A 26,117-nucleotide genomic window follows, 5' to 3' on the forward strand; every position below is an offset into this window, starting at 1 on the left:
GTTGAAAATAATTAAGCACAAGTTAAAACAAAAGTGCCTTGTAAAAATAATGACATGAGCCATCTGTATTTTTTTAGAGCAACAATATCAGAAAACTGAATATTAGAACATGTCTTCAGAAGCTTAAAATCACCATTGGGAATGACTTGTGAAACTGTGAACACAACCAAGCATTTTTAATCCATATTCCCCAAGCACTCTGCAAATCCCCTATCCAGGGAAATAAACGGAACTATGTTAGTCAGCTTAGAGTCATTAAGGGACTAAACTAATGGCAAATATGTTTTTTTCTTTTCCTTTTTCAAATAACTGAATGCTCTAAACATGATAACATTATACCACATGCAATTATTCACAAAACTAATGCTAAGAATCTTGAGCTATGAGATTGATTTTTGGTTGCTATTTTAAAATAGTTTTTAGTGATAACATAGCTTGCTTTCTTCAAAATGGCTTTCTCAAATGCTCTGGCTCACAACTTCTGGGACTCTCAGAATTGAATCAATGTTTTCTAATAAATTCTACGGATTCTCTTTTGATTAAAAAAAAATCCCAAGTATGATTTTCTTTTTTTGAGTTCTATGATACCTAAAAACTGCTTGACAAAACATTAATTCCTAGAAAATCTAGAAGCTCAATATTGAGTCTTGACAGCCCAAAAAGTAGTGTGTCTATTGTAGTCTTCTTAAAAGCTACTTCATTTAACCCCCCTAGTCATTGTGTTTTTCAATTCCAACAAAAAATAAGACTCCTTAGACTAGGAACCAATCTTACCAACCTGGCAAGAGAAATTCATCGTCTGACTAGAACATTAACATTCAAAGTGAAGGGGTCACAAGAACACTTGTCAACAAACAGGTTTAAACCAAGAAAACTTGAAAACAGATTTTAAAAATCTGACCAATAATTTGTAGAACGTTTCACTATATTATTTGTCTATCAACACACAAATGCCCCAAGAGGATGACAAGAGAAGCAGGACAGAGGACACTCTTCTGGGCACCAAGCCTAACTCTCTCACTTAGACTCATCTAGGTTCCTTTTGAGCTCTGAGAACCTGCTTACCTTCGTGGGTGCAAACCAACCAGGATTATGGAGGGTTAATTCTTTAAGTGACTAATAAATACCATTACTGCCCCTCTGAAGACACAGGAAAAGTAATTTACTTCCTCATACACACAAACAATGAATTAAGCCCTCATAAGAGGAGGCACTTAGTGAATGCTTTTTGATGATGAATGACAGGCTTAAATTAGAACCTCATTTGATTTCTTTTCCCCATCCCCTCTGTCAAGGTCTCTCACCAGTCCTGTGGCTCTCTAAGATTCTCTTTATGGGCTGGCTAGTTCCTCAACTATTAGAGATGGTTTCAAGTTCAGGAGAATCAGGTAGGTAAAGTTACAAAGGGGAGAGTTCTGCCTATTTGTTGCACCCAAAAGAGTAGTGAAGACTTCAGCTAATTATTATATTTTGCATTCTCAACACTGGCTTCATAATTGTTCAAAACTCACTTAGCCCTGGAAACATTAGAAAAATAGTCCAGGATTGCTTCAAGATGGTGGAGTAGAAGGACGTGCTCTCACTCCCTTTTGTGGGAACACTGGAATCACAACTAACTGCTGAACGAGCATTGACAGGAAGACACTGGAACTCACCAAAAAAGACACCCCACATCCAAAAACAAAGGAGAAGCCACAATGATATGGTAGGAGGGGCACAATCACAGTAAAATCAAATCCCATAACTGCTGAGTGGGTGACTCACAGACTGCAGAACACTTATACCACAGAAGGCCACCCACTGGAGTGAAGGTTCTGAGCCCCACGTCAGGCTTCCCAACCTGGGGGTCCGGCAACGGAAGGAGGAATTCCTAAAGAATCAGACTTTGAACTCTAGTGGGATTTGATTGCAGGACTTCGACAGGACTGGGGGAAGCAGAGACTCCACTCCTGGAGGGCACACACAAAGTAGTGTGTGCATCAGGACCCAGGGGAAGGAGCAGTGACCACATAGGAGACTGAACCAGACCTACCTGCTAGTGTTGGAGGGTCTCCTGCAGAGGTGGTGGGTGGCTGTGGCTCACCGTGGGGACAAGGACACTGGCAGCAGAAGTTCCGGGAAGTACTCCTTGGCATGAACCCTCCCAGAGTCCACCATTAGCCCTACCAAACAGCCTGGGGTAGGCTCCAGTGTTGGGTCACCTCAGGCAAAACAACCAACAGGGAGGGGACTCAGCCCCACTCTTCAGCAGAAAAGCAGATTAAAGTTTTACTGAGCTCTGCCCAACAGAGCAACAGCCAGCTCTACCCACCACCAGTCCTTCCCATCAGGAAACTTGAACAAGCCTCTCAGATAACCTCATCCACCAGAGGACAGACAGCAGAAGCAAGAAGAACTACAATCCTGCAGCCTATGGAACAAAAACCACATTCACAGAAAGATAGACAAGATGAAAAGGCAGAGGGCTATGTACCAGATGAAGGAACAAGATAAAACCCAGAAAAACAGCTAAATAAAGTAGAGATAGACAACCTTCCAGAAAAATAATTCAGAATAATGATAGTGAAGATGATCCAGGACCTTGGAAAAAGAATGGAGGCAAAGATCGAGAAGATGCAAGAAATGTTCAACAAAGATCTAGAAGAATTAAAGAACAAACAAACAGACATGAACAATACAATAGCCGAAATGAAAAATACACTAGACAGAATAAACAGAATAACTGAGGCGGAAGAACAGATAAGTGACCTGGAAGACAGAGTGGTGGAATTCACTGCTGCAGAAGAGAATAAACAAAAAAGAATGAAAAGAAGTGAAGACAGCCTAAGAGACCTCTGGGACAACATTAAACGCAACAACATTTGCATTATAGGGGTCCCAGAAGGAGAAGAGAGAAAGGACCAGAGAAAATATTTGAAAAGATTATAGTTGAAAACTTCCCTAACATGGAAAACGAAATAGCCACCCAAGTCCAGGAAGCACAGAGTTCCATACAGGATAAACCCAAGGAGAAACACGCTGAGACACATAGTAATCAAATTGGCAAAAACTAAAGACAAAGAAAAATTATTGAAAACAGCAAGGGAAAAATGACAAATAACAGACAAGGGAACTCCCATAAGGTTAACAGCTGATTTCTCAGCAGGAACTCTACAAGCCAGAAGGGAGTGGCATGATATACTTAAAGTGATGAAAGAGAAGAACCTACAACCAAGATTATTCTACCCAGCAAGGATCTCATTCAGATTTGATGGAGAAATCAAAAGCTTTACAGACAAGCAAAAGCTAAGACAATTCAGCACCACCAAACCAGCTCTACAACAAATGCTAAAGGAACTTCTCTAAGTGGGAAACACAAGAGAAGAAAAGGACCTACAAAAACAAACCCAAAACAATTAAGAAAATGGTCATAGGAACATACATATCGATAATTACCTTAAACGTGAATGCAGTAAATGCCCCAACCAAAAGACACAGGTTTGCTGAATGGATACAAAAACAAGACCATATATATGCTGCCTACAAGAGACCCACTTCAGACCTAGGGAAACATACAGACTGAAAGTGAGGGGATGGAAAAAGATATTCCAAGCAAATGGAAATCAAAAGAAAGCTGGAGTAGCAATACTCATATCAGATAAAATAGACATTACAATAAAAAATGTTACAAGAGACAAGGAAGGATACTACATAATGATCAAGGGATCAATCCAAGAAGAAGACATAACAATTATAAATATATATGCACCCAACACAGGAGCACCTCAATACATAAGGCAAATGCTAGCAGCTATAAAAGAGGAAATCGACAGTAACACAATAATAGTGGGGGACTTTAACACCTCACTTACACCAATGGACAGATCATCCAAAATGAAGATAAATAAGGAAACAGAAGCTTTAAATGACACAATAGACCAGATAGATTTAATTGATATTTAGAGGACATTCCTTCCCAAAACAGCAGATTACACTTTCTTCTCAAGTGCACATGGAACATTCTCCAGGATAGATCACATCTTGGGTCACAAATCAAGCCTCAGTAAATTTAAGAAAACTGAAATCATATCAAGCATCTTTTCTGACCACAACGCTATGAGATTAGAAATGAATTACAGGGAAAAAAACGTAAAAAACACAAACACATGGAGGCTAAACAGTATGTTACCAAATAACCAAGAGATCACTGAAGAAATCAAAGAGGAAATCAAAAAATACCTAGAGACAAATGACAATGAAAACACGACGATCCAAAACCTACAGGATGTGGCAAAAGCAGTTCTAAGAGGGAAGTTTATAGCTATACAAGCCTACCTCAAGAAACAAGAAAAATCTCAAATAAACAATCTAACCTTACACCTAAAGGACCTAGCGAAAGAAGAACAAACAAAAGCCAAAGTTAGCAGAAGGAAAGAAATCATAAAGATCAGAGGAGAAATAAATGAAATAGAAACAAAGAAAACAATAGCAAAGATGAATAAAACTAAAAGCTGGTTCTTTGAGAAGATAAACAAAATTGATAAACCATTAGCCAAACTCATCAAGAAAAAGAGGGAGAGGACTCAAATCAATAAAATTAGAAATGAAAAAGGAGAAGTTACAACAGATACCACAGAAATACAAAGCATCCTAAGAGACTACTACAAGCAACTCTATGCCAATAAAATGGACAACCTGGAAGAAATGGACAAATCCTTAGAAATGTATAACCATCCAAGACTGAACCAGGAAGAAATAGAAAATATGAACAGACCAATCACAAGGAGTGATATTGAAACTGTGATTAAAATCTTCCAACAAACAAAAGTCCAGGACCAGATGGCTTCCCAGGTGAATTCTATCAAACATTTAGAGAAGAGCTAACACTCATCCTTCTCAAACTCTTCCAAAAAATTACAGAGGAAGGAACACTCCCAAACTCATTCTATGAGGCCACCACCACCCTGATACCAAAACCAGACAAAGATACTACAAAAAGAGAAAATTACAGACCAATATCACTGATGAACATAGATGCAAAAATCCTCAACAAAATACTAGCAAACAGAATCCAGCAACACGTTAAAAGGATCATATACCATGATCAGGTGGGATTTATCCCAGGGATGCAAGGATTCTTCAATATATGCAAATCCATCAATGTGATACACCGTATTAACAAATTGAAGAATAAAAACCATATGATCATCTCAATAGATGCAGAAAAAGCTTATGACAAAAGTCAACACCCATATATGATAAAAAACCCTCCAGAAAGTGGCCATTGAGGGAACCTACTTCAACATAATAAAGGCCACACATGACAAACCCACAGCAAACACCATTCTCAATGGTGAAAAACTGAAAGCATTTCCTCTAAGATCAGGAACAAGAGAAGGATGTCCACTCTCACCACTATTATTCAACATAGCTTTGGAAGTCCTAGCCACGGCAATCAGAGAAGAAAAAGAAATAAAAGGAATACAAATTGGAAAAGAAGAAGTAAAACCGTCACTGTTTGCAGATGACATGATACTATACATAGAGAATCCTAAAGACGCCACCAGAAAACTACTAGAACTAATCAATGAATTTGGTAAAGTAGCAGGATACAAATTTAATGCACAGAAATCTCTTGCATTCCTATACACTAATGATGAAAAATCTGAAAGAGAAATTAAGAAACACTCCCATTTACCACTGCAACAAAAAGAATAAAATACCTAGGAATAAACCTACAGAGGGAGACAAAAGACCTGTATGCAGAAAACTATAAGACACTGATGAAAGAAATTAAAGATGATACCAACAGATGGAGAGATATACCATGTTCTTGGATTGGAAGAATCAATATTGTGAAAATGACTACAGTATCCAAAGCAACCTACAGATTCAATGCAATCCCTATCAAATTACCAATGGCATTTTTTACGGAACTAGAACAAAAGATCTTAAAATTTGTATGGAGACACAAAAGACCCCAAATAGCCAAAGCAGTGTCAAGACTTTTCAAGACTTTTTTCCCTCAAGGGAAAAAAGACAGAGCTGGAGGAATCAGACTCCCTGACTTCAGACTAAACTACAATGCTACAGTAATCAAGACAATATGGTACTGGCACAAAAACAGAAATACAGATCAATGGAACAAGATAGAAAGGCCAGAGGTAAACCCAGGCACCTATGGTCAACTAATCTATGACAAAGGAGGCAAGGATATACAATGGAGAAAAGACAGTCTCTTCAATAAGTGGTGCTGGGAAAACTGGATAGCTACATGTAAAAGAATGAAATTAGAACACTCCCTAACACTATACACAAAAATAAACTCCAAATGGATTAGAGACCTAAATGTAAGCCCGGACACTATAAAACTCTTAGAGAAAACATAGGAAGAACACACTTTCACATAAATCACAGCAAGATCTTTTTTGATCCACCTCCTAGAGTAATGGAAATAAAAACGAAAGTAAACAAGTGGGACCTAATGAAACTTAAAAGCTTTTGCACAGCAAAGGAAACCATAAACAAGACAAAAAGACAACCCTCAGAAAGGGAGAAAATATTTGCAAACGAATCAACGGACAAAGGATTAATCTCCAAAATATATAAATAGCTCATGCAGCTCAATATTAAAGAAACAAACAACCCAATCCAAAAATGGGCAGAAGACCTAAATAGACATTTCTCCAAAGAAGACATACAGATAGCCAAGAGGCACGTGAAAAGCTGCTCAACATCACTAATTATTAGAGAAATGCAAATCAAAACTACGAGGTATCACCTCACACTAGTCAGAATGGACATCATCAGAAATCTACAAACAACAAATGCTTAAGAAAAGGGAACCCTCTTGTTGGTGGGAATGTAAACTGATATAGCCACTATGGAGAACAGTATGGAGGTTCCTTAAAAAACTGAAAATAGAACTACCATACGACCCAGCAATCCCACTACTGGGTATATACCCAGAGAAAACCATAATTCAAAAAGACACATGCACCCCAATGTTCACTGCAGCACTATTTACAATAGCCAGGTCATGGAAGTAACCTAAATGCCCATCAACAGACGAATGAATAAAGAAGATGTGGTACATATATACAATGGAATATTACTCAGCCATAAAAAGGAACAAAATTGGGTCATTTGGAGAGACGTGGAGGGATCTAGAGACTGTCATACAGAGTGAAGTAAGTCAGAAAGAGAAAAACAAATACCGTATATTAACGCATATATGTGGAAGCTAGAAAAATGGTACAGATGAACCAGTTTGCAGGGCAGAAATAGAGACACAGGCGTAGAGAATAAATGTATGGACACCAAGGGGGGAAAGTGGCGAGGGGTGGTGGTGGGGGTGTGATGAATTGGGTGATTGGGATTGACATGTATACACTGATGTGTATAAAATGGATGACTAATAAGAACCTGCTGTATAAAAAAAATAAATAAGATAAAATTCAAAAATTCAAAAAAATTTTAAAAAGTCCATTTCACTCGTTCTAGGTATTCCTTTATTCTGAATGTTTAGTACTCCTATATTTGATTTACAGTATGTTATTATCTTGTACTTTACATTCAAGGTTTGCCTCTGCAGTCCATGTTTTAAAATTTATTTATGTCCCAGCTTATTGCCTAATTCTACCTAATACCTTCACTGGGCATCCAAAATGGGCTTATTAAATATCCCAGATAATTGTGAGGTCTCAGGGTAGCTCTGGGTATTGAATTTAACACGTGACCTTTAAAAGAACAAAGAAAAACTGTATTTTATGTAGTTCTCTTTTACATACATCTCTTATACCACTCTTTTTTTTTCCCTATACCACTCTTATAAGCCCAGAGTAAAGTTTTCATACACATCTTCATGCTCTAAGAAACGTTTATTGCCAAAAATTTCAATGCAATTCAATAACTATAAGAGACCCTATAGAACTTACTGATGGTTCAGGAAGAAGAAAAGCTAAAGGGGACATGGCTAATTGATAAATACTGTGACTTCCCAGCTGTATTTCCTTTTCATGTTCTCTTCTCTTCTTAGACAAAATGCTAATAATGTTGGCTACCGAAAACCAAAGAAATTACACACTTCCCCTAAACTTGTAACAAACTCGGTGCAATTATGTCTGTAGTTTCTTTTTTCTCTAAAAGCACTAAGTTCCCTTCTTTGTCTCATCTTGGCCTTTTCTGAGCCTAAATGGCATTTATTTTACATGTGGGTATGCAATTTGACTTAGTAATCACACTAAGTTGCAGATACTTCTCTGCTACTTAACCTCACTGAAGATCAGTATGTGGTAGCACATCTTTAAAATATCATATGGAGCATTAATGATTTCAGGAGGCAGGATTTAGTAATTCAGCACAGTTACAGTATTTTAAGAGAATGCACATAGGCTGAATGGGTGGTTGTGGACCTGGATACCACAAAACCATCTCTATTCATCACAAGACTCCACTGTGGATAAATTTGAAGCCAAGCTGAAGGCTAGTCCCTTTGGCCAGCAAAGCTCTACAGCACTTGATTATTACCTCTAGTGCTGATAGCATGGATCTCATCTCCCTTCCTAGACTGGAAAATCCTAGAGGTTTGCCCTTTTCACCTATGCTTTATCTTGTTGTATGCATGGAAGATAATTGAAAAAAATGAACCTGCCTCATAAGCCAAATATTCTTTTTCACGGAGTAGTCTAAGGCAGCTACTCACAGCTCTCTTGGAAGTAGTCATTAAATCTTTAACTATTTACAATATTAAAACAAATCAGTGAATGGTAGTGCTAGAAAAGATATGGTCTAAACCTTTCATTTTATAGGTAGGGAAATGGACAGGTGTTTGTCTTTATGCATACAGGGAAGTCACTAACATAAGCTTAAAAAACAAAATTAAGCCAAACCACAATGAGAGGAATAGAAATACATCCTTTAAATTGATGTCACTCTTCCACAAGAAGATGCAAACTCATATAGAGGCACTACAGAGTCTCCAATTATAGTCACAAATGGAACCACCTGATATTTCTTGGCACCTAATAACATTTAAGGAGAAAAAGTTTTCCTATTTCTTATAAATGCTCATCCAGGGATTTCTGTCCTTTCCCCCCAAATCATCTAATGATGACTCAAAATAATATGGTGACTTATACTTTTGAAGGTACTTAAAATACTACAGAATTTTAAAAACAACCACAACTTACCTCCTTCAACTTTTCCACATCATATTTCACTTTTTCATAGATTTCATTAGCTGTTCTAAGTTTTTTCTTCCACTCTGCTACAGTTTCTGGGTCAATTTTACTTGGATTATCTGCAACTGGATGTTTGTCTTCATTTTGGTTGCCCTGCATCAAGGTTAAAGGATCCAGAATAGTCTTGATCTGTGACTCCAAGCTGAGATTTTTACTCTTAAGCTCTTCTACCTCTTTCTGTAGACAATCTATTTCATCCTGAAAAAGCGTTGCATAGCCATCAGGTAGACAGAGACATTAAACACATACATATGCTAGAGTGAGGCCAATGTGCTTTTAAATTTTATACTCAGAATTCTGTAGATACATAGATTCTTTACGCATCAGAATAGCTTTGCAGACAGAAAGTCACATCTAGTTGAAATTCTTAAAATGTATTTTGACTCTGATAAAAATAGGCATTTCCGGGCTTCCCTGGTGGCGCAGTGGTTGAGAATCTGCCTGCTAATGCAGGGGACACAGGTTTGAGCCCTGGTCTGGGAGGATCCCACATGCCGCGGAGCAACTAGGTCCGTGAGCCACAACTACTGAGCCTGCGCATCTGGAGCCTGTGCTCCACAACAAGAGAGGCCGCGATAGTGAGAGGCCCGCGCACCGCAATGAAGAGTGGCCCCCGCTTGCCACAACTAGAGAAAGCCCTCGCACAGAAACGAAGACCCAACACAGCAAAAATAAATAAAACTACCCCCAACATCTTCTTTAAAAAAAAAAAAAAGGCATTTCCATTGCTTTTATTTTAATTCAATGATAGTTTGTGATTTAAAAAAATTAAAATGTTGAATCTTTGATTCTATTTTAGATATCCAGAAAACACGAAAAGGCACATGAATTCAACAAGGAAGTAGATTCCTCAGAAGAAAATTCTGAGGCATGTTTAATCGCTTTACTGAGGGGAATTTAAAAATACAGTCTTGATCAAGATTTATAGTTTTGTTTGATGTCTATATTTTTGCTTCTATATTTGAAGTAGGAGTAAAACCACATACCATGTCCTTTCACTTTCCACTTCAGAATAGTACCTGTAGTTAATTTTTAACTCTTCTACATTCTGAATCTTTAATTACTGCTAAGACTATTCCAGGTATTAGTTTTCCCCATGTGGAGCTGCTTGCTACCTTAAATCCAGTAACTAAACATTTGGGGCTAAAACTCTTTTCTGTGATACAATTAATTCATCTATAATGGATATTTCATCTTAAACTAAGATTGTCAGAAATTCTGTTGTTAGACAATACATTTCAATATGCCAGTGATCTTCTAAAGGATTAATTTGATTAGCATCTAAGTGTGATAAATATTAAGTAAAGAAGAATACGTTTCAGAGCTAACACAGATAGTGCTATTTACTATTTTAAATTACGACACATTTCAAGTATTACAAAATAGGAGAATCGCTTTACTTGTTTGAATTAATATATTAATGAGTAACCAAATATAAACAGGAAAACACATACGAATGGACATTTATTCAGTCATTTATTTATGTCCCACTTTATTTCAAAACATTTTTGAAGCGGCTGAAGTAGTTCCCATTTACATAGCATAACTTAAAAATATTTTGTGTCAAAGGAAGAGAGCGATAATATCCCTCATTTAGTCGATATAAAATGACAACTGGGCCTAATGTTTATTCAAAAGTATATGTATTCCATTAACATGAAGCTAATTTAGAAAAAATTCCATCACCATGTCAAATCACCTTCACAGGAAGAAAACCACTGCATGAGCTCACATATATGTGGCATCTAAAAGAGTCAAATACATAGAAGCAGAGTTAAACAGTGATTACCAAGCGTGCAAGGTGGGGGAAATGGAGAGGTGGGAGAAATAGGGAGCTGGTTCAAGGGGTGCTAAGTTGCAGTTATACATGATAGAGATAGTCTAGAGATCTACTGTATAACATGATGACTATAGTTAATAATACTGTACTATATACTGGAAATCTGCAGAGAGAGTAGATTTCAGGTACTCTCACCCCACACACAAAGTAACTATGTGAGGAGACAGCTATGTTAATTAGCTTGATTGATGTAATCACTTCACCATGTATATGTATATCAAAACATGTTATACACCTTAAATATACACAATTTTTATTTAAAAAAAAACACTGTTTTACATGGGAAAAGAAAATAAGAATTAGGAAATAGCATATCTCACACCAAAATCTCTTTGCTGGTAGCTGACATAAGTATATTTTCTTGACCAGAACTGATCAGACTTATAATTAGCAGTGAATTTATAGGTAGAAACAAAAACAGAATGATGGTTATAGCCCCTGTTTGCCAGACCATTCACAATGCCTTGTCGGGGCTGGAAGACTGACTTTTACAAGGGAGTTTCCTCTTGAGGGAGTAACTTACAAAACAATGTTTCTGTTGAGGACAAATTTAAAATTAAAAGAAAGAAAAAAGGAAATGTTTCCGTCTGTTCCTTTCCTCTATTTGAAATAGGAAAGGGAAAAAGAAAAAGAATTTATCAAATAAGATATTTTTAAACTGGCATTTAAAATAAGATTTCATTAGATGCTTACTCTAAGAAGTCCAGGGACTGATAGCTCAGTTTTACCTTGAATTCAATGCTGTCATCATTTAACATTTTAATTATTATTTACCTCATATTCTTTGTGGAGTAATTCAAGTCTAGTTTTCCGAAGGTGCTTCCTGACTGTATGGCTTAGTATAGGTTCACTTTCACTTGTTCCTCCTATAGGGAAAAAAAAAGCTAACTTTTCATTCTGATTTGGGTAGAATGACAATTAAAATGAACTCTTTTCTTATTGTTCTATATAGTTCTCTAGCTTAATTTCTACCCTTTTCCTTATAACCACGTGGGCTGCCATCTAGGCCTCTTCTGTACTTTAATCCTGAGAAAAGATAAATAACACCATAAGAAATACCTTCAATAAAATATCATGTTGTGTTTACTTACCTATGTATCTTATTATATTAAACTCAATGAAGGCAAAGGCAATATTTTATTAATGATCACATTTGGACGACTGCAAATTTTGAGCACCAGACAACTGTTAATGATAAAATCAATGACTATATTTACAGCTAACCAATAAGTTGTATAAATAATATATTATCAATATGACCTGTACATGATATAATTATCAAATACATATTATTATCTGTATATATCACATATGATACATATATTATGATATATATTATTATAACCAATGTATTCACTCAAACATATGTGGTTACACAACTGAAAAGATTAATGTGTCTTTTCACTGATTCTAACAACCCAGTTACGATGGATTATAAATCACAGCACTAATTGTATGCCCATAATAACTCACACAAACACACTCAAAATGTTTTCTTCCTGAGAGCTCTTCACTTATGCTGTGGTTACCTTCTTTGTACTTCTTAGCATCATGATAGCAAAGGCATTTACAGATATTCTTTTTCAGGATGTTCTATCCAAATGGCAGGATGGATGAACCATTTTACTTGAGAGAATTTATGAAATATCACTTAGATATGAATGAATAAAGGAAGGAGAAGGGATGTGAAAAGAAGCTGGGGAAAAAACATTCGAATTATTTTAATCAACAAAACTCATATTCCGCAAGGAAAGACCTGACTCCTGGTAAAGGTCAGTGCAGGTAGAAAAGTAGGGGCTAAGGTTAACACTCCAGTTTCCAGCACAGCAGAGAAATATTCCTCTATCAGACTTCATCCAGGTACTCAGGAAAGAAACCTTGGAGCCAGCTCTGATTCCCCTTTCAGATCACTTAGTTCCAAAGTTCCACTGGTTGTTCTTTTGTTCTAGCATATATACCTTCCTTTCCATTATAAAAATTTTAGTTAAGTCCATTTTGCGTAACTTAAGACTATTACAATGACTTCTTAAGTTTTCTGAAAGGTTTTTTTCTATGATTCATGCTATCATGAATTCACTTTCAATTTTTCCTAAAGCAAAACCAAATAAAAATCATTTAATTTTAACAATCTAAGAGAAATAACACTAAAAAAGCTCTTTAAATGCTTTATTTTTCAAGAATCTTCTAGTTCAAGTTTTATCCCCTCTCTTACCTACACTACTGTAGGACTGAATGTTCTTTTTTATTCCCTTAATCCAGAATCACACTCTCCTTCACCTGGGCAAGCGCGTCCAACCTGACCTACTCAACGTCCCGTTTCTCCCCTGGAGCCCAGCCTGCACACATCCCCTGAGTGATACTCCTCACACACATTTTGGGTTGTGCCATCCCCTTGCTCAGACCATCATGCCCACCTCGCCCTTCTCACCCACACAGCAGTTCCCCGATTTAGTCTGTCACTCAAGATGCTCTGCACTAATACACTACCAAATGTAAAACAGATAGCTAGCGGGAAGCAGCCGCATAGCGCAGGGAGATCAGCTCGGTGCTTTCCCTCCCTCCCACCTAGAGGGGTGGGATAGGGAGGGTGGGAGGGAGGGAGATGCAAGAGGAAAGAGATATGGGGACATATGTATATGTATAGCTGATTCACTTTGTTATAAAGCAGAAACTGACACGCCATTGTAAAGCAATTATACGCCAATAAAGATATTAAAAAAAATAAAAATAAAGTCTCAATTTACATTTTCAGTCTTATTTCAACAGTCAGACCCAAACTAGACTACTGATCATTTCCAAAAACATGCCTTACTTTACTACTTCTAAACTGTAGTGCATGCTATTCCCCCTGCATGAAATGCCCTCCCTAATCTTTACCATTTGAAAACTTATCCATCCTTAAATCTCCATCTTAAAGGCCACCTGTGTCATGGATCCCATCTCAATGTTCCTAGCTGAACTTCCCTGTTTAAACTCTGTGGACCTTTCTGTTAGTTTGTTTTTGGCTGTTAGCATCTGCTGCTTTAAACCATTAATATTTTGGTCCACATGCACAGCCTCTACTAGAATGAAAGCTCCAGGAGGCTGAGACTTCTCATAGCGCTTTGCGCTCCTCAGTTGCTCCACTTACAGATTATGCCAAATGATCAATCCATCCAGTAGGATATTGGCAAAATAACATCACTGAAGATTGTCTATTTCAGTCTTCCTCCAAATAGACACTATTTAAGATTGTTTCAAATCTATTTCTATGTGTTTATAAAATAGACCCTTACCAATAATCTCTTTGCAAGGATTTTCAGGAGTGATGGGGACTCTGCAGGCTGGACATTGGCTATTATTCTTCAACCACAAATCGATACAAATTGAACAAAATACATGGTTGTTGATGCATATGACAGGCTGGCGTACCTTTGAAAAAAGAAACATTACTTTTAGTACAGGGCAACAGTCATAATGAGAACCTCAACAGTTTTAGCTTGGAGCAAATCTCTTCTCTAGAGTACAGCGGTAGGTGCTTTAAGAGGAAGTATAACATCTAGGATTCATAAAAACGCTGCTTGTGCTACAACACTGTTTCTTACACATGTATAATACAGATACTAGCTTAGGTGTCTGGTCATAGAGACTGAAACTGTGAACACGTCATGAAATGGTTTTATTCTGTTCCAAACCACACTTATTGCCAAAAAGAAAATGCACCTTGTTCCACTAGGGCTGGGGCAATTTTCCTTCAACTATTCTATTTTTGGATCACGAAATGTCAGAATTAGAAGGTTTTTTAAAGATTATTTAGTCCAATCACCCATATGACATTCAATACTTGAAATCCTTCCCTCAAGTCATTCCACTATATTACAGAGCAATAGCAATCAACAATTTAGCACTGATCCTTACTAGAAAGTCCCTGAAACCAGAGGCGTGAAAGCTACAACAATCCTAAAAGACATGACATACGCTCATGTGGTTTACAATCTAAATAGCAAACAATGCTGACAGAAATACTGAAATACACCGAATACACAAATCTTTGACTCAGTGTAATCAAATACAAATAACAATACTTTACATTTATATTGTCTTATATTTTACAATGGGCTTTCCATGCATTCTCTCTCTCAATAACCCTGTGAGATAAACAGTAAATATACTTTACTAATAAGGAAACCAAGGTGTGAAGATATTAGGTGGCCTGCTCAGGGTTAACGATGTAGGTGTTCTGACTGTGTGTAGCTGTTTTATCAGAGGGAAAATAGAAGAGAAGCTGTTTTAGTTCTCTACTTATTTGTTTACATATTTATTGTAAATTTATATTTATCTCCGCTTTTAGACTGGAAACTCCGTAAGAGCAAGAACTTCTTTCGTCTCATTCATTTCTGAATCCCTGGTACCTAGAAGATAGCCTAGTACACAGCAGGTACTCAATAAAGGCTTGTTGAATGAAGTAATTGCTATTAGGACAGTACTTAAAATTCAATTTATTGGGGAACTTGCCAGAGGGAATAGGCAATTCTTTCACATTTTGCTGTAAAGAAGAGAGCATAAAAATATGGCCATCGTAAGAAATGATAACAGGAATGACACAGTAAAAAGGGATATTAATTAATGATGGAGGAAGAGGGGGAGGGATTAGAGCCATAGATAGCAAAGTCCCTAAGCAGTCAAGAGGGGAATGATATCCAAAGCACAAGGGGGCAGATTTTGGCTTATATGGAGTGAGGATCTGTCCTCCATTTTAACAAAAGGGAAAACCGAGGGTACAAGAACAAATACAAAGTGGATGGAAGATCTGTTGATGGAAAGATGAGGGAACTCATGTTCCAACTGCTTATTCTTTGTGATTAAATATGAGGTGAGGTTACCAGCTGCAAGTGAGAAGAAGGGGGGAATATCGACATGAGAAAATAGGAGAATAAAGCAGTTGTTCTGAAAGGTAAGAAAGTAAATTTACTAGCGTTATGTACAGAGCTGGATTGCCAAACACTGTTGAGTATGTGAATGGCACAAACTGAGAGAGTCATAGAGTCAACCAATGGATCCTGAAAAGGCCGAAGTAATACTGAAGAGTAGGTATGATGAGAAGAGAAGCAGATGCTCATGGTCAAGGTACAGGAGGCGGCACAGCTGCTTTCCCTCATGTTTTGTCCTGGGACACCTTACCTGACAGAGTTCTATTTCCTCTCTCAATCTCATGTATCACATAGTGTTAACATCTTTTCTATGGTAACGGTTCCTGAGAATCCTCTGTAACTGGACCTTAGTAAGTGGCAGAGCTTAGGCTTCTAGAGACAAACCTGGGGCCGACTTCAGCTCTGCTACTTATTGAACTGTTTGACCTTGGGTTAACCCTTTAGTTACAGTGGCATCTGTTTCCTCTTCTGAAAACTACGGTTTAACCTAGTAAACTTTTCATTCAGATGTTGCTTAAGATTTAATAATATAAAGATGTAAGCACAGAGACTTCCACATAGCAATCCCTGGGGAGGGGAGGGGAAAGGCAAAAAGGACTATATCCACGTGCCCAGGACCCAACTCCATGTAGGCATCTTAAAGCTGCCCCAACCATAACATGTCCAAAGCCAAACCTGGCCTCCACACATTCACTCCCACTCCTGCACTTCTTGTCTAAGTTACTGGCACCACCACCTCACCACTCAGGCTAGAATACTCAGAGCTGTCTCTGACTCACCCTTTTTACTTATCCTCGCCATCCAATCAATCATCAAATGCTGGTATCATATATCAGTCTAAGAAGCCAGAGATTTTAAGATATACCCATATATTATGTACCACTAACAAAAAAGAAAGAATGAAAAATGCTGCCAATTACAACTGCAAGATGCTACCGCTTGTAAAATAGAACCAGATTTCAGAAATGTTATAACGTGGAAAAAAAAAGTATATCCCAAAATAGTCAAAATGTGGCAAACCTACCTCTAGATGTTCTTTTACTTATCATCTATCACTTCTTTTCCATCTTCCCCTCAATGACTTCAGGTTCTCATTCTCTTAACCCAATCTATTGCAATGACCTCCTCCTAAGCTTCCTTGCTTCCACATGTTCACTACTGTCCACCTTTCATACTGATGCCAGAGCTAGCCATCTAAAATATGGAGCAGCAGCTTTCACTGCTCTCCTGCAAAACAACGTTTTTTTTTTTCCCTGCTCATAGTTTTAAGTACAGCTTCCAAAGAACAATGTAATCTGGTTCTTATATAGCCGTATCTTTGATCTGCTATTTCAATACTTGACAAAACCTATACTTCAACTACACAGATATACCCAATGTTCATCAAAAAGAATAATAGAGTCTCCTTGTTTACTGGGCTCTCATTTTTTAGCTTAATATGTTCTACTGGCCTCCCAACTTCCCCAATCAAAATAAAATCCTTCCCATCTTTTAAGATGGAAATCAAAGGTTACCTCTTCTGTAAGGCCTTCACTAATCCTTTTTAGAATTAACTGGATCTTTGTCTGATTCTTATAAGGGCACTTCCTATGCATTGATTTAATGTTCACTGGACTTGGAAGATTGTTTACATCCTGCCTTCCCTATTAGATTTCAGGTTCCCTGGGGGCAGGGACACTGTCCTGTTCATCTTTATGTCCACCTACAACAACTTATACAATGTATACTCTAAGATTAATAGAAGTGAATTTTGATGTATTAAAACAAAAGGCTGAGATAATGCTGCTAAAAGCATCTCAAGAAGCAAAAGGTCAATGGCCACTGCCAAATTTTGAAAAAGTGAAAGTTTAACCTTTCCATTTAATCTGCCAAAATGACACAGAAGAACAACCACAGGCAGACTACTTGGCTCTGTCTGCTAACAGCCATTGGCAATGTCACCCAAAGGAGAATCATTTTCACTGTTCAATACCTGGTATTATCATTGCCATTGTGTTGGATTTTGAAACAGTTGACTAATTCATTCTTTGGACCACGTACTTATCAGATGATGATTTCTAGACAATGGTTTAAATGTACTTAGGAGAATAGAAACCTATAAAGGAGAAAGAACTACTAAAACAAATTACTTGTTATTTATTTGACCATAACCTACAGAAGCAAAATACAAAGAATCTAGCCCTCCTTCAATTCCTGTCCACCCATCTCCTCTGCCCAGATCCTGCTATATATAACACCAAAACACATACACAAATAATTTTCTTTAATAAGATCTTCTCAAGATACAGAAATAGTCATAATTTGCCTATGTTATTAGACTTTACATCCAATTTACTCTCAAATGAGATCTGTGGCAATAACACAGTAAGCACTCTTACAAAATAAAAATGCAAGAAGACAATGGCAAAGCTAAGTGGCATGTACAATTCCAAACTCATCTGGAGTAAGCATGTTGAGGTGATATCCTAGGGTAATGCCCCATGAGGCCGGTGAGGAGGAGGAAGAGGAGGAAGAGAAGACAAAGTAAGGGATGAAAAGTGGGCTCTTCTCACTGGAATGGGCCTGAGGAAGCAGTCCTAGGTACAAAAAACATCAACCCTATAATATATAATTCTACTATGTAGTTTCTTTTATCTGAAGATGTTTCAGTTTTAAGAGACTTTACCACCAAAACCCCTTTCATAAAAAGCAAACGTACCTGGGAGGAGTCATGCCTAAAGGTGTTGTCCATTAATATCCATTCTAGACTTACCTAATAGGAGTTATACATTGGTTTAGGGCAGGGTCTGCCAACTTTGACACTACTGACATTTTGGAACAAAAAGTTTTCGTTGTGGGAGGCTGTCCTGTATATTGTAGGATGTTTAGCTAGCAGCATCCCTGGCCTCTATCCACTATATGTGAGTAGCACCCCCCCCCCAAGACAATCAGAAATAGACATTGCTAAATGTCTCTGTGGAACGAAATGTACTCCCATCCCATTGAGAACCACTGGGCTGGGATACTCACATGAATTTCCCTAACAACCTAATGGGGTTGATAGTATCAAATTCATTTTCAGCTGTAGAAACTGAGACTCAAGGAAATAATGATACAGGTTCTAAGTGGCAGAGTTAGCATCCAACCACCATTACACGTGCAAACTGAATGATCTTTCAACTAAGAAATAGTTCTTTCTTCCTTAGAGCAGGTTTAGTAAATAATAACCTGGGAGTAAGAAATAGAGGCCACATGCCTGAAAGGATCAAGACACCAGGATCAGTAGGGACTGCAGAACAGAGCTACTGTACTGATGGAGGTGGCTGGAGGGAAAAGGCAGTAGATCAACTTTACCAACTGGCCTGGCAATTTCACTTCAAATCAACTTCTCTGCTCTTGTCACCTTTACTAGAGACTAGAGCTAATCCTTCTTCTCTGAAGAATATCCTTCTGGCACCTGTGTCAAAATTTTATGGGTTTCATTAGTGGAGACCTAGAAAGACTGAAAAACAAAGCTGAGGTAGAAATGATTGTACTAGGGGCCCGCCTACTCAACCTTAGAAATTTGGAAACTTTTAAAAATAATTCCTGGATTGCTCTTGCTATGTTTCAAGAAATCTTTGGCTCTGGGCCAGAGTTCAGGACCTAGAACTTTAAAACTGTGTGATCCCGAGAACTCAGTTATTATACTTAATGCCTATTGGTCTGGGTCCCCACTTCTGTCTACATAAAAAGAGAGATAATACATTTCCCCTCTCCCACCTTTATCCCTACCTAGAATGCCTTAAGGATAAACTGGAATCTTATTTGTGAAGTAAATATGTCAGCTATTATACGCCAACCTTGAAAATTATTAGGATATATCAACACTTTTTTGAGTTAATTTTTATTATACTCCATGTTAAGACACAACATTGTTATACTTTTCTGAAAGTGTCTACATTCTTCAAGCTTATTTTAATCTAGAAAAGAGAAAATGCAAAACTTATATATTCCACATGACTTTTTTCCAAAGCAAATTACTTGTGACAATTATGTACAAGGCTGGTTCTTAAATCTACTCTTGGGAGCTGAGAGACAATCAGGACTCCGACATGGGCTCAATGTACTGATGTGGATGGCTTGCTGGCCAATCAACAGCCCCTAATGAACACTGATTAATGATTTTAGTCAACCTAGAGTTAGGATGCTACGTTGCTAAGGCTTTGTCTCTAGCCCTATCTTTGCAACATTTTAAATCAACTGCATGTGTGGAAAGCAAAGCAAGAAGTCCTCCCTGAAAGAAGGGTTCTTTTCCACAGTGTTCCTAGTGAGAAAGAGTCCATGCTATTACTGGACATTTCAAGAGACGGACACTCCACATCCTGAGAAAGCTGATCTCATTTCTGATTATTTCAGCCAGAAAGCTTGCATTATATTAAGTACAAATCTTAATATCGCGGCGCTACCCAAAGCTTGATTCCTTTCCAAATGAAAATACTTTAATGATTCGCTATCATGTTCATTCACTCCAACACTATTCCATTCCATCTATATTCCAACCTCAATTTCAATTCCTTTCCAAATGATTTCAAATACTCTAGTTTATTTATATTTATCTTAAAGCGTGGTGCCCCAAACTGGATTCATGCTCAAGTGAGGAATAACTGGATATGATATATTAATGTTAAACAGCATTAGAAGCCTAGTTGCTTGGCACTTCTCTTGAGAACCTCCTTTGTCCTTTGATAAAACTAACTGTGGGCCACATTTGGCTGTCACTCACGGCAAAAACGCTGACTCGGTCAATAAAAGTATTACCTGCAACAGTTTCATTTCATAGCTTGAATCCTAATCGAAGAGATAAAAGCCTGGAATTATCTAGAGATAAACCGGTCTGTAGCATTCTGGCGGCATTACCAAATGTCACTGAACAGATATCCTGGGCTAGATCATTTCTGTACTTTGGCCTGCTGGCCTATTAGCCCAAGGCATGGAAAAAAATTAAAGAGGAATAGGCAAGAAAAGGTTATATATAAATTGTCCCACAGGATGTACCCAACTTCTTCAGGCCACACAGAGCTCTTACTCACAATATTGGCAAGGTTGCTAAACATTATTGGGCAGAGAGAATCTACCTTTAAGACGGAGGTAGAGTCAGAGGTAGGAAATGCAAAATGTTTAAACTTTTCCATTTTAAGCGCATTTGTATTCAAAAGACAGAGCATTAACCACTTACCTACTTGGACTATCTCCACTACTGCTCACCCCCACCCCCGCATTCTTCCCCACCTCCACCCCCATTCCAATCAGCATCTACCTTATCTCTTCAGATTTAAGATCTCTCCCACCCCTATCTTCTTTAAGTAATATGCAAGGTTGTTTTTTTTTTTTACAGTAAACCTCTAGGAATAATGGCCCCTAATTCTGTGGAAAAATCAAAAATGAAGACTGCTAATTCTATACGGTACCAATGGTGAGGGCAGCAAAAGGATGATTATACAGAAGAGGGCTAGTCAGGAAGGACCTTAAGGCAGATCTCAGAGGTGGCCGGAGATGCTGTGTGTCGGGGAGATGGAAGTAACATTAGGAACGCGCTGCTACTCCAGGCCATGCCACCTCCAGTACCCCACAAATACAGCTGTGTGCGGGAGGGTGAGTAGCACAAGCAGATCAGATTTGCTTTAACTATACAAAAGGCAACAGGGATAGGGAACCAGCTAAAACCTCTGGATGTACTGTGGCAATTTCCTGGACAAACAGGTCCCACTCTGTTGGGAATGTAAATCTTCATTGAGTGAGTGTACTGGTCTCATGAAGCAACTGGGAAGAACATTTACTGGGAAAGGCTGGCTTCCTCATTTTGAGGGTCTGCCTCAGTGTCCATAGTAAAGGTTAACATTTATTAAGTGCCAAGCTTCATGCTAAGCACTGCATATGAATTACTTCATTTAATCCTCCCCAAAAGACAAGGATGAATGTTAATACTATTATCAATCCCATTGTACAGATAAGGAAACTGCTCTGAGGGAGGTTAAATAATGTCTACAAGGTTGTATAACTAGTAAGTGCAAGACCTAGATTAGAACTTAGTCGGAACACAGTACTCAGGGCCCTCAACCACTACGCCGTTCTGCCTCCATAGTAGACATAAACAAATGCCTATTTACAAATCATTAACCTTTAATTAATTAATCACATTTAATTCTAGAACACAGTTAACCAGTACATGGCAGAAAAAAGACACCAAAAGTGTCTGCTGTTATGCATGAGTTCAAGTGAGTTTTTAGGAAGTAACTTACTGAAGACACAAATGGTAACAGAGGTTCAAACGCTGGAGACTCTAAGCCTTAGTTTTCTTATTTGGAAAATGGGGAAACCAGCCCTATCTATCTCACAGCACTGGTGAGAGCGGTAAATGAAATAATTAAATGTATACAAAAGCATTCTGTAATCTGCAAAGCACTATATTCTATTAGCTATCAGTTTTGTTAAATACAGGAAGCATAGGTAGGCAAAATCGACCAGGCAAAACACATTTTCAACACAACTGCAAGAGACAGTTTATGAACTAATGGAAACTAGATATAATGTGTACAACTACAACCAAGTGAAAATTATTTCCGAAGGATATTTTATCAGCCCTTTACCAGGCTACTGTTGGGAGTGAATTCACTCAGAACTTAACTTGTGGGAACTTCAAGACAGGAGCCAAATGTAGACTGTAGCAAATTGAAACATCTTCCCCTCCTCTCAGCTATGTATGCAGACAGTGGTAGCACGTGCCAGCTCAAATAACCACCCTCCACAGGCCATCCTTGATCTCGCCAGTCAGAATGGATCAAGCCATCTCTATATCCTCTCACAGCACATCTGCTATTTCCTTGGCATTTCATTCTGATGGATATCATGAGTTATCAGTTTCTTCCAAGCCTGGCTTCCTACTACTTCTTGAACTCAGGAAATTCACATAGACTTAAAGCAGATGATCAAATGATCATATTGGCTGGCACTCAAATGTTTGCTCTATTAAGTTTGCATTTCCCAGTCCTAAGCCTGTGTGTGTGGGGGGGGGGGTAAACACACGCACAAACACACCATAAACGTAAAAACAATTCACTGTGAGAAAAAAAATCTCCTTTCTGGACCTACGTAGTAAAACAAAATGTTCTTCTTAAACCGAACGGGAGGCACAAACGGAAATGAAAGAGGAGACAAATGCATTAGAACCTTCAAAACTCCGTTTCTAATTCTGAACTACTTTCTCCACCTAGTTTCACAAACACCTTAGGCACCTCTTGCATCACAAAAAGACGGTATTCTACCTCCTGACTGGTCCGTTCTTGGAATTAAAGACCGTATCTCTCATTCTAAACGTCATTCAGGGGCACGTACTATTCATTTTTCAAATTCTGAACCCAGAGCAAAAGCCACTCCCAACGCCAGGTTAAGTAAAGGAAATGATCCAGGAAATGGAAAAGACTCTTCAACCAGCACTGGAGGCCCAAGAACAAAACACTCTAGTTTGTGCAGAGGACGAAGGAACCTTAGCGAGGCTCCCAGGAAACGTGCTTTCAGGATTTGATGGGGATGCACAGGGGCGTAAATTGCTGGGATTCGTTTCTGACCAGGCCTCCTTCGACGCCGGAGTCGTCCGGGTGAGGCCGCCCTCCCTCCACACCCCAGACCGCTGTCATCTTCCTCCGAAAGGCACAGAGATGACCACACGAATCGCGGCGCGCTCCCTCCGTCGGCCGGGACGTGGCCTCCCCAGCCTAAGGAGAACGCGGGTCGGCGTCCTCAACCAGCCCGGCGCCTCGCGCCGCGTCCCCGCCACACACAGAGACCGGCCTCGGCTCTGGCGGGCCACTGCACACCCGACCCCGATTCGTAGCCGTGCCCGGAATCACCCATTACCTTCCCCAAGCAGATGTGGCACGTGATGGGTAGAGTGAGCGACAATGTAACGTTCTGCACGGTCTGAGCCATGGCAGCGTTCAGAATCCCGCCAACACGGAAGTCCCGCCGACCACGGCTTCTCGCCCTAACTGAGGCCGCGCGAGGCCGGCTACGGTAGCCCAGCAGGGCCACGCCGCGCCGGTCGAGGCAACGAAAATGCGCTTTCCCAACGCGCGGCCGCCGGAGCTGTTCCCTTCCTTCTTTCCTTGCTTTTCCGTTTGAAAAAAACTCTCCCCGGTTCGGAAGCTACAGGATTCCTGAGAATGGGAAGGAAGGAGGTTTACTACGGGCATCGAGGATCTTGAAAGTTTAAATGAAAGAGTAATGGTGGAGAGAGGAGAGGAAGATGCAGAAAGGCGATTTAAAATCCCAGGATCTTTCCAGGAGGGTGGGGAGGAGGGAAAGAGTTTTCCGACTAAAGATTAAACCCGACACAGAAAACACGGCGCAGTCAAAACGGGAAGAGGAAAGACGTTATCTGTACATTTTAACTTTTCCAGGCAACTTTCTACCGCGCTCAGGTCTTTTTACATTCTTAAATGATGTAATGTCACTTAAAAACGACAGTGATTGTCTCCTTGTTTGTTTCAGAAACGTTTTGCGTACATTAATAGCAGCTTTCCGTGAAGACACGCTTTCACTGTTGGTCCTTCTGTGATTTCTATCCGAAAGAGACTTTAGGATCGGAGCCGTGGACTCTGATTTACACCCACATGTGAGAAAGCTGCAAAGAGCGTGAACCATCCACACTCCCCGACAGCACTCGCACAGGCGTTTAAAGCCTTCATTTCAGGCGCCTGGTTGGATATGAAAAGTACCACTATGCTGCTGAACTCTGAAGAAGAATGTGTGATGTTATAAGTTGACACTTCCTACCAATGAAAAGGAAAAACTCTAAAAGTTCCTAAATGAATCTTTGAGTATAACAGATTTGGAATTCAACTGCAATTTACTTTAAGTGAGGAAGAGCCAGTATGATCAATTTATGCAAACAAATACAATCTGTGAGTAGGGAGGTTTAGAAACAAAACCAGTGCAACTACATCTACTAATCTTTTTGTGGGAGACAGCATTATAATTACAAGAAGCAGCCTCATGGTTAAAAGAAAGGGGTCTGGACCTGGGCTGCAGGGTAGAAATCCCTGTCTGAACAAATTCCTGGCTCTACTGGCTTCAGACTATTTGTTTAACCTCTCTGCTTCTTAGCTTCCTCATTGGTAAAGTGTGTGTGTGTGTGTGTGTGTGTGTGTGTGTGTGTATTGAATGAGGTCAATGTGTGTTTACTATCACGTCTACAAAAGGAACAGACAATTATGAGATTGGAGCAGCTAGTAATTCACTTGAAGTAGCCCAATTCCAGTTCAAAATCGGCTCACAGGTGATAGTGAGAGTTCTTCCAAACAGCTCAGTAACTTAATTTCCTAGGAATTGGAGACCATCACGTGCTTCGGATAGGAGATCTGGGCAAAATAGTCATATTGATTGTCTGTTTAATGGCCACTTTTTTTCTGAATGACTGGCCTAAAAGTCATCTGGTTTGCCTATTCCCTAGCTGTTTGGAGTCATGTTAAATGGGGTCTCGGCTTCACATGTTTTGCTAAATGCATCTTTCATATTCCTGGCTGTAAATCTCAGGCTTCAGAATGCGAAAGCTCCAAGTCATTACCCACAGTTGTTCAAGGTTTGCCTTTTCCCCATCTTACTGTGTTCTTCCCTGTTCTCACCTTGTTCTCACCTTTTTTATACCTAATGTGGTATTTTAGGACCTGTCATTCCCACCCTCTGAGGGGGATGTAGGACTGAGCCTGTTCTGCCTCTCACACCAATCCTTGGAGACAGTGCAATAGGAAGACACGTTGGAGACAGTTTTTTTTAAAAAAAGACTTTTCCAAAGCTACTAGGGAAAGTTCATTTCTTGTTAATCATCCTGATGATTGGTGTTAGTACTCAGTCATAAAAATATATTTAAAAAATCATAACTGACATTTTAAGTAGAACGTTTAAATCTGGACTATTTCGAACATCCCTCGTTTGTATCATTGTCGCAGCTTCTCAGTGCTGTTCTAGTGCTCTGTCTATACAGCTCTTTTTGCACTAGGCTAATAACATTCTATTATAGTTGATTGTTCATTTGTTTGCCCCTACAACAGACTGTCTGTTTCTTGAGGCCCGGGATTGTATTTGAGTTATCTAGTATCTGGTACTGAGTGACTAGTCCACAGACCGTAA

The 26,117-nt window shown here is 38.9% G+C and overlaps 1 protein-coding gene across 1 annotated transcript in view; it reads right to left on the reverse strand.

The window, feature by feature from the left end:
- Positions 1–23,986, reverse strand: part of OBI1 (ORC ubiquitin ligase 1) — a 44,605-nt gene extending 20,619 nt beyond the window's left edge. The window contains exons 1-4 of the mRNA XM_082602565.1: positions 23,847–23,986; positions 14,337–14,472; positions 11,836–11,927; positions 9,171–9,419 (exon numbers count right to left, since the gene is read on the reverse strand). Of these exons, the coding sequence (XP_082458691.1) occupies positions 9,171–9,419; positions 11,836–11,927; positions 14,337–14,472; positions 23,847–23,918 (549 nt within the window). The 5' untranslated portion in view covers positions 23,919–23,986. The remainder of the gene's footprint in view (positions 1–9,170; positions 9,420–11,835; positions 11,928–14,336; positions 14,473–23,846) is intronic.
- Between the last annotated feature and the right edge of the window lie 2,131 nt (positions 23,987–26,117).

Source organism: Mesoplodon mirus (genome assembly GCF_964341445.2).
Source record: "Mesoplodon mirus genome assembly, chromosome: 17".
Taxonomy (NCBI): Eukaryota; Metazoa; Chordata; class Mammalia; order Artiodactyla; family Ziphiidae; genus Mesoplodon; species Mesoplodon mirus.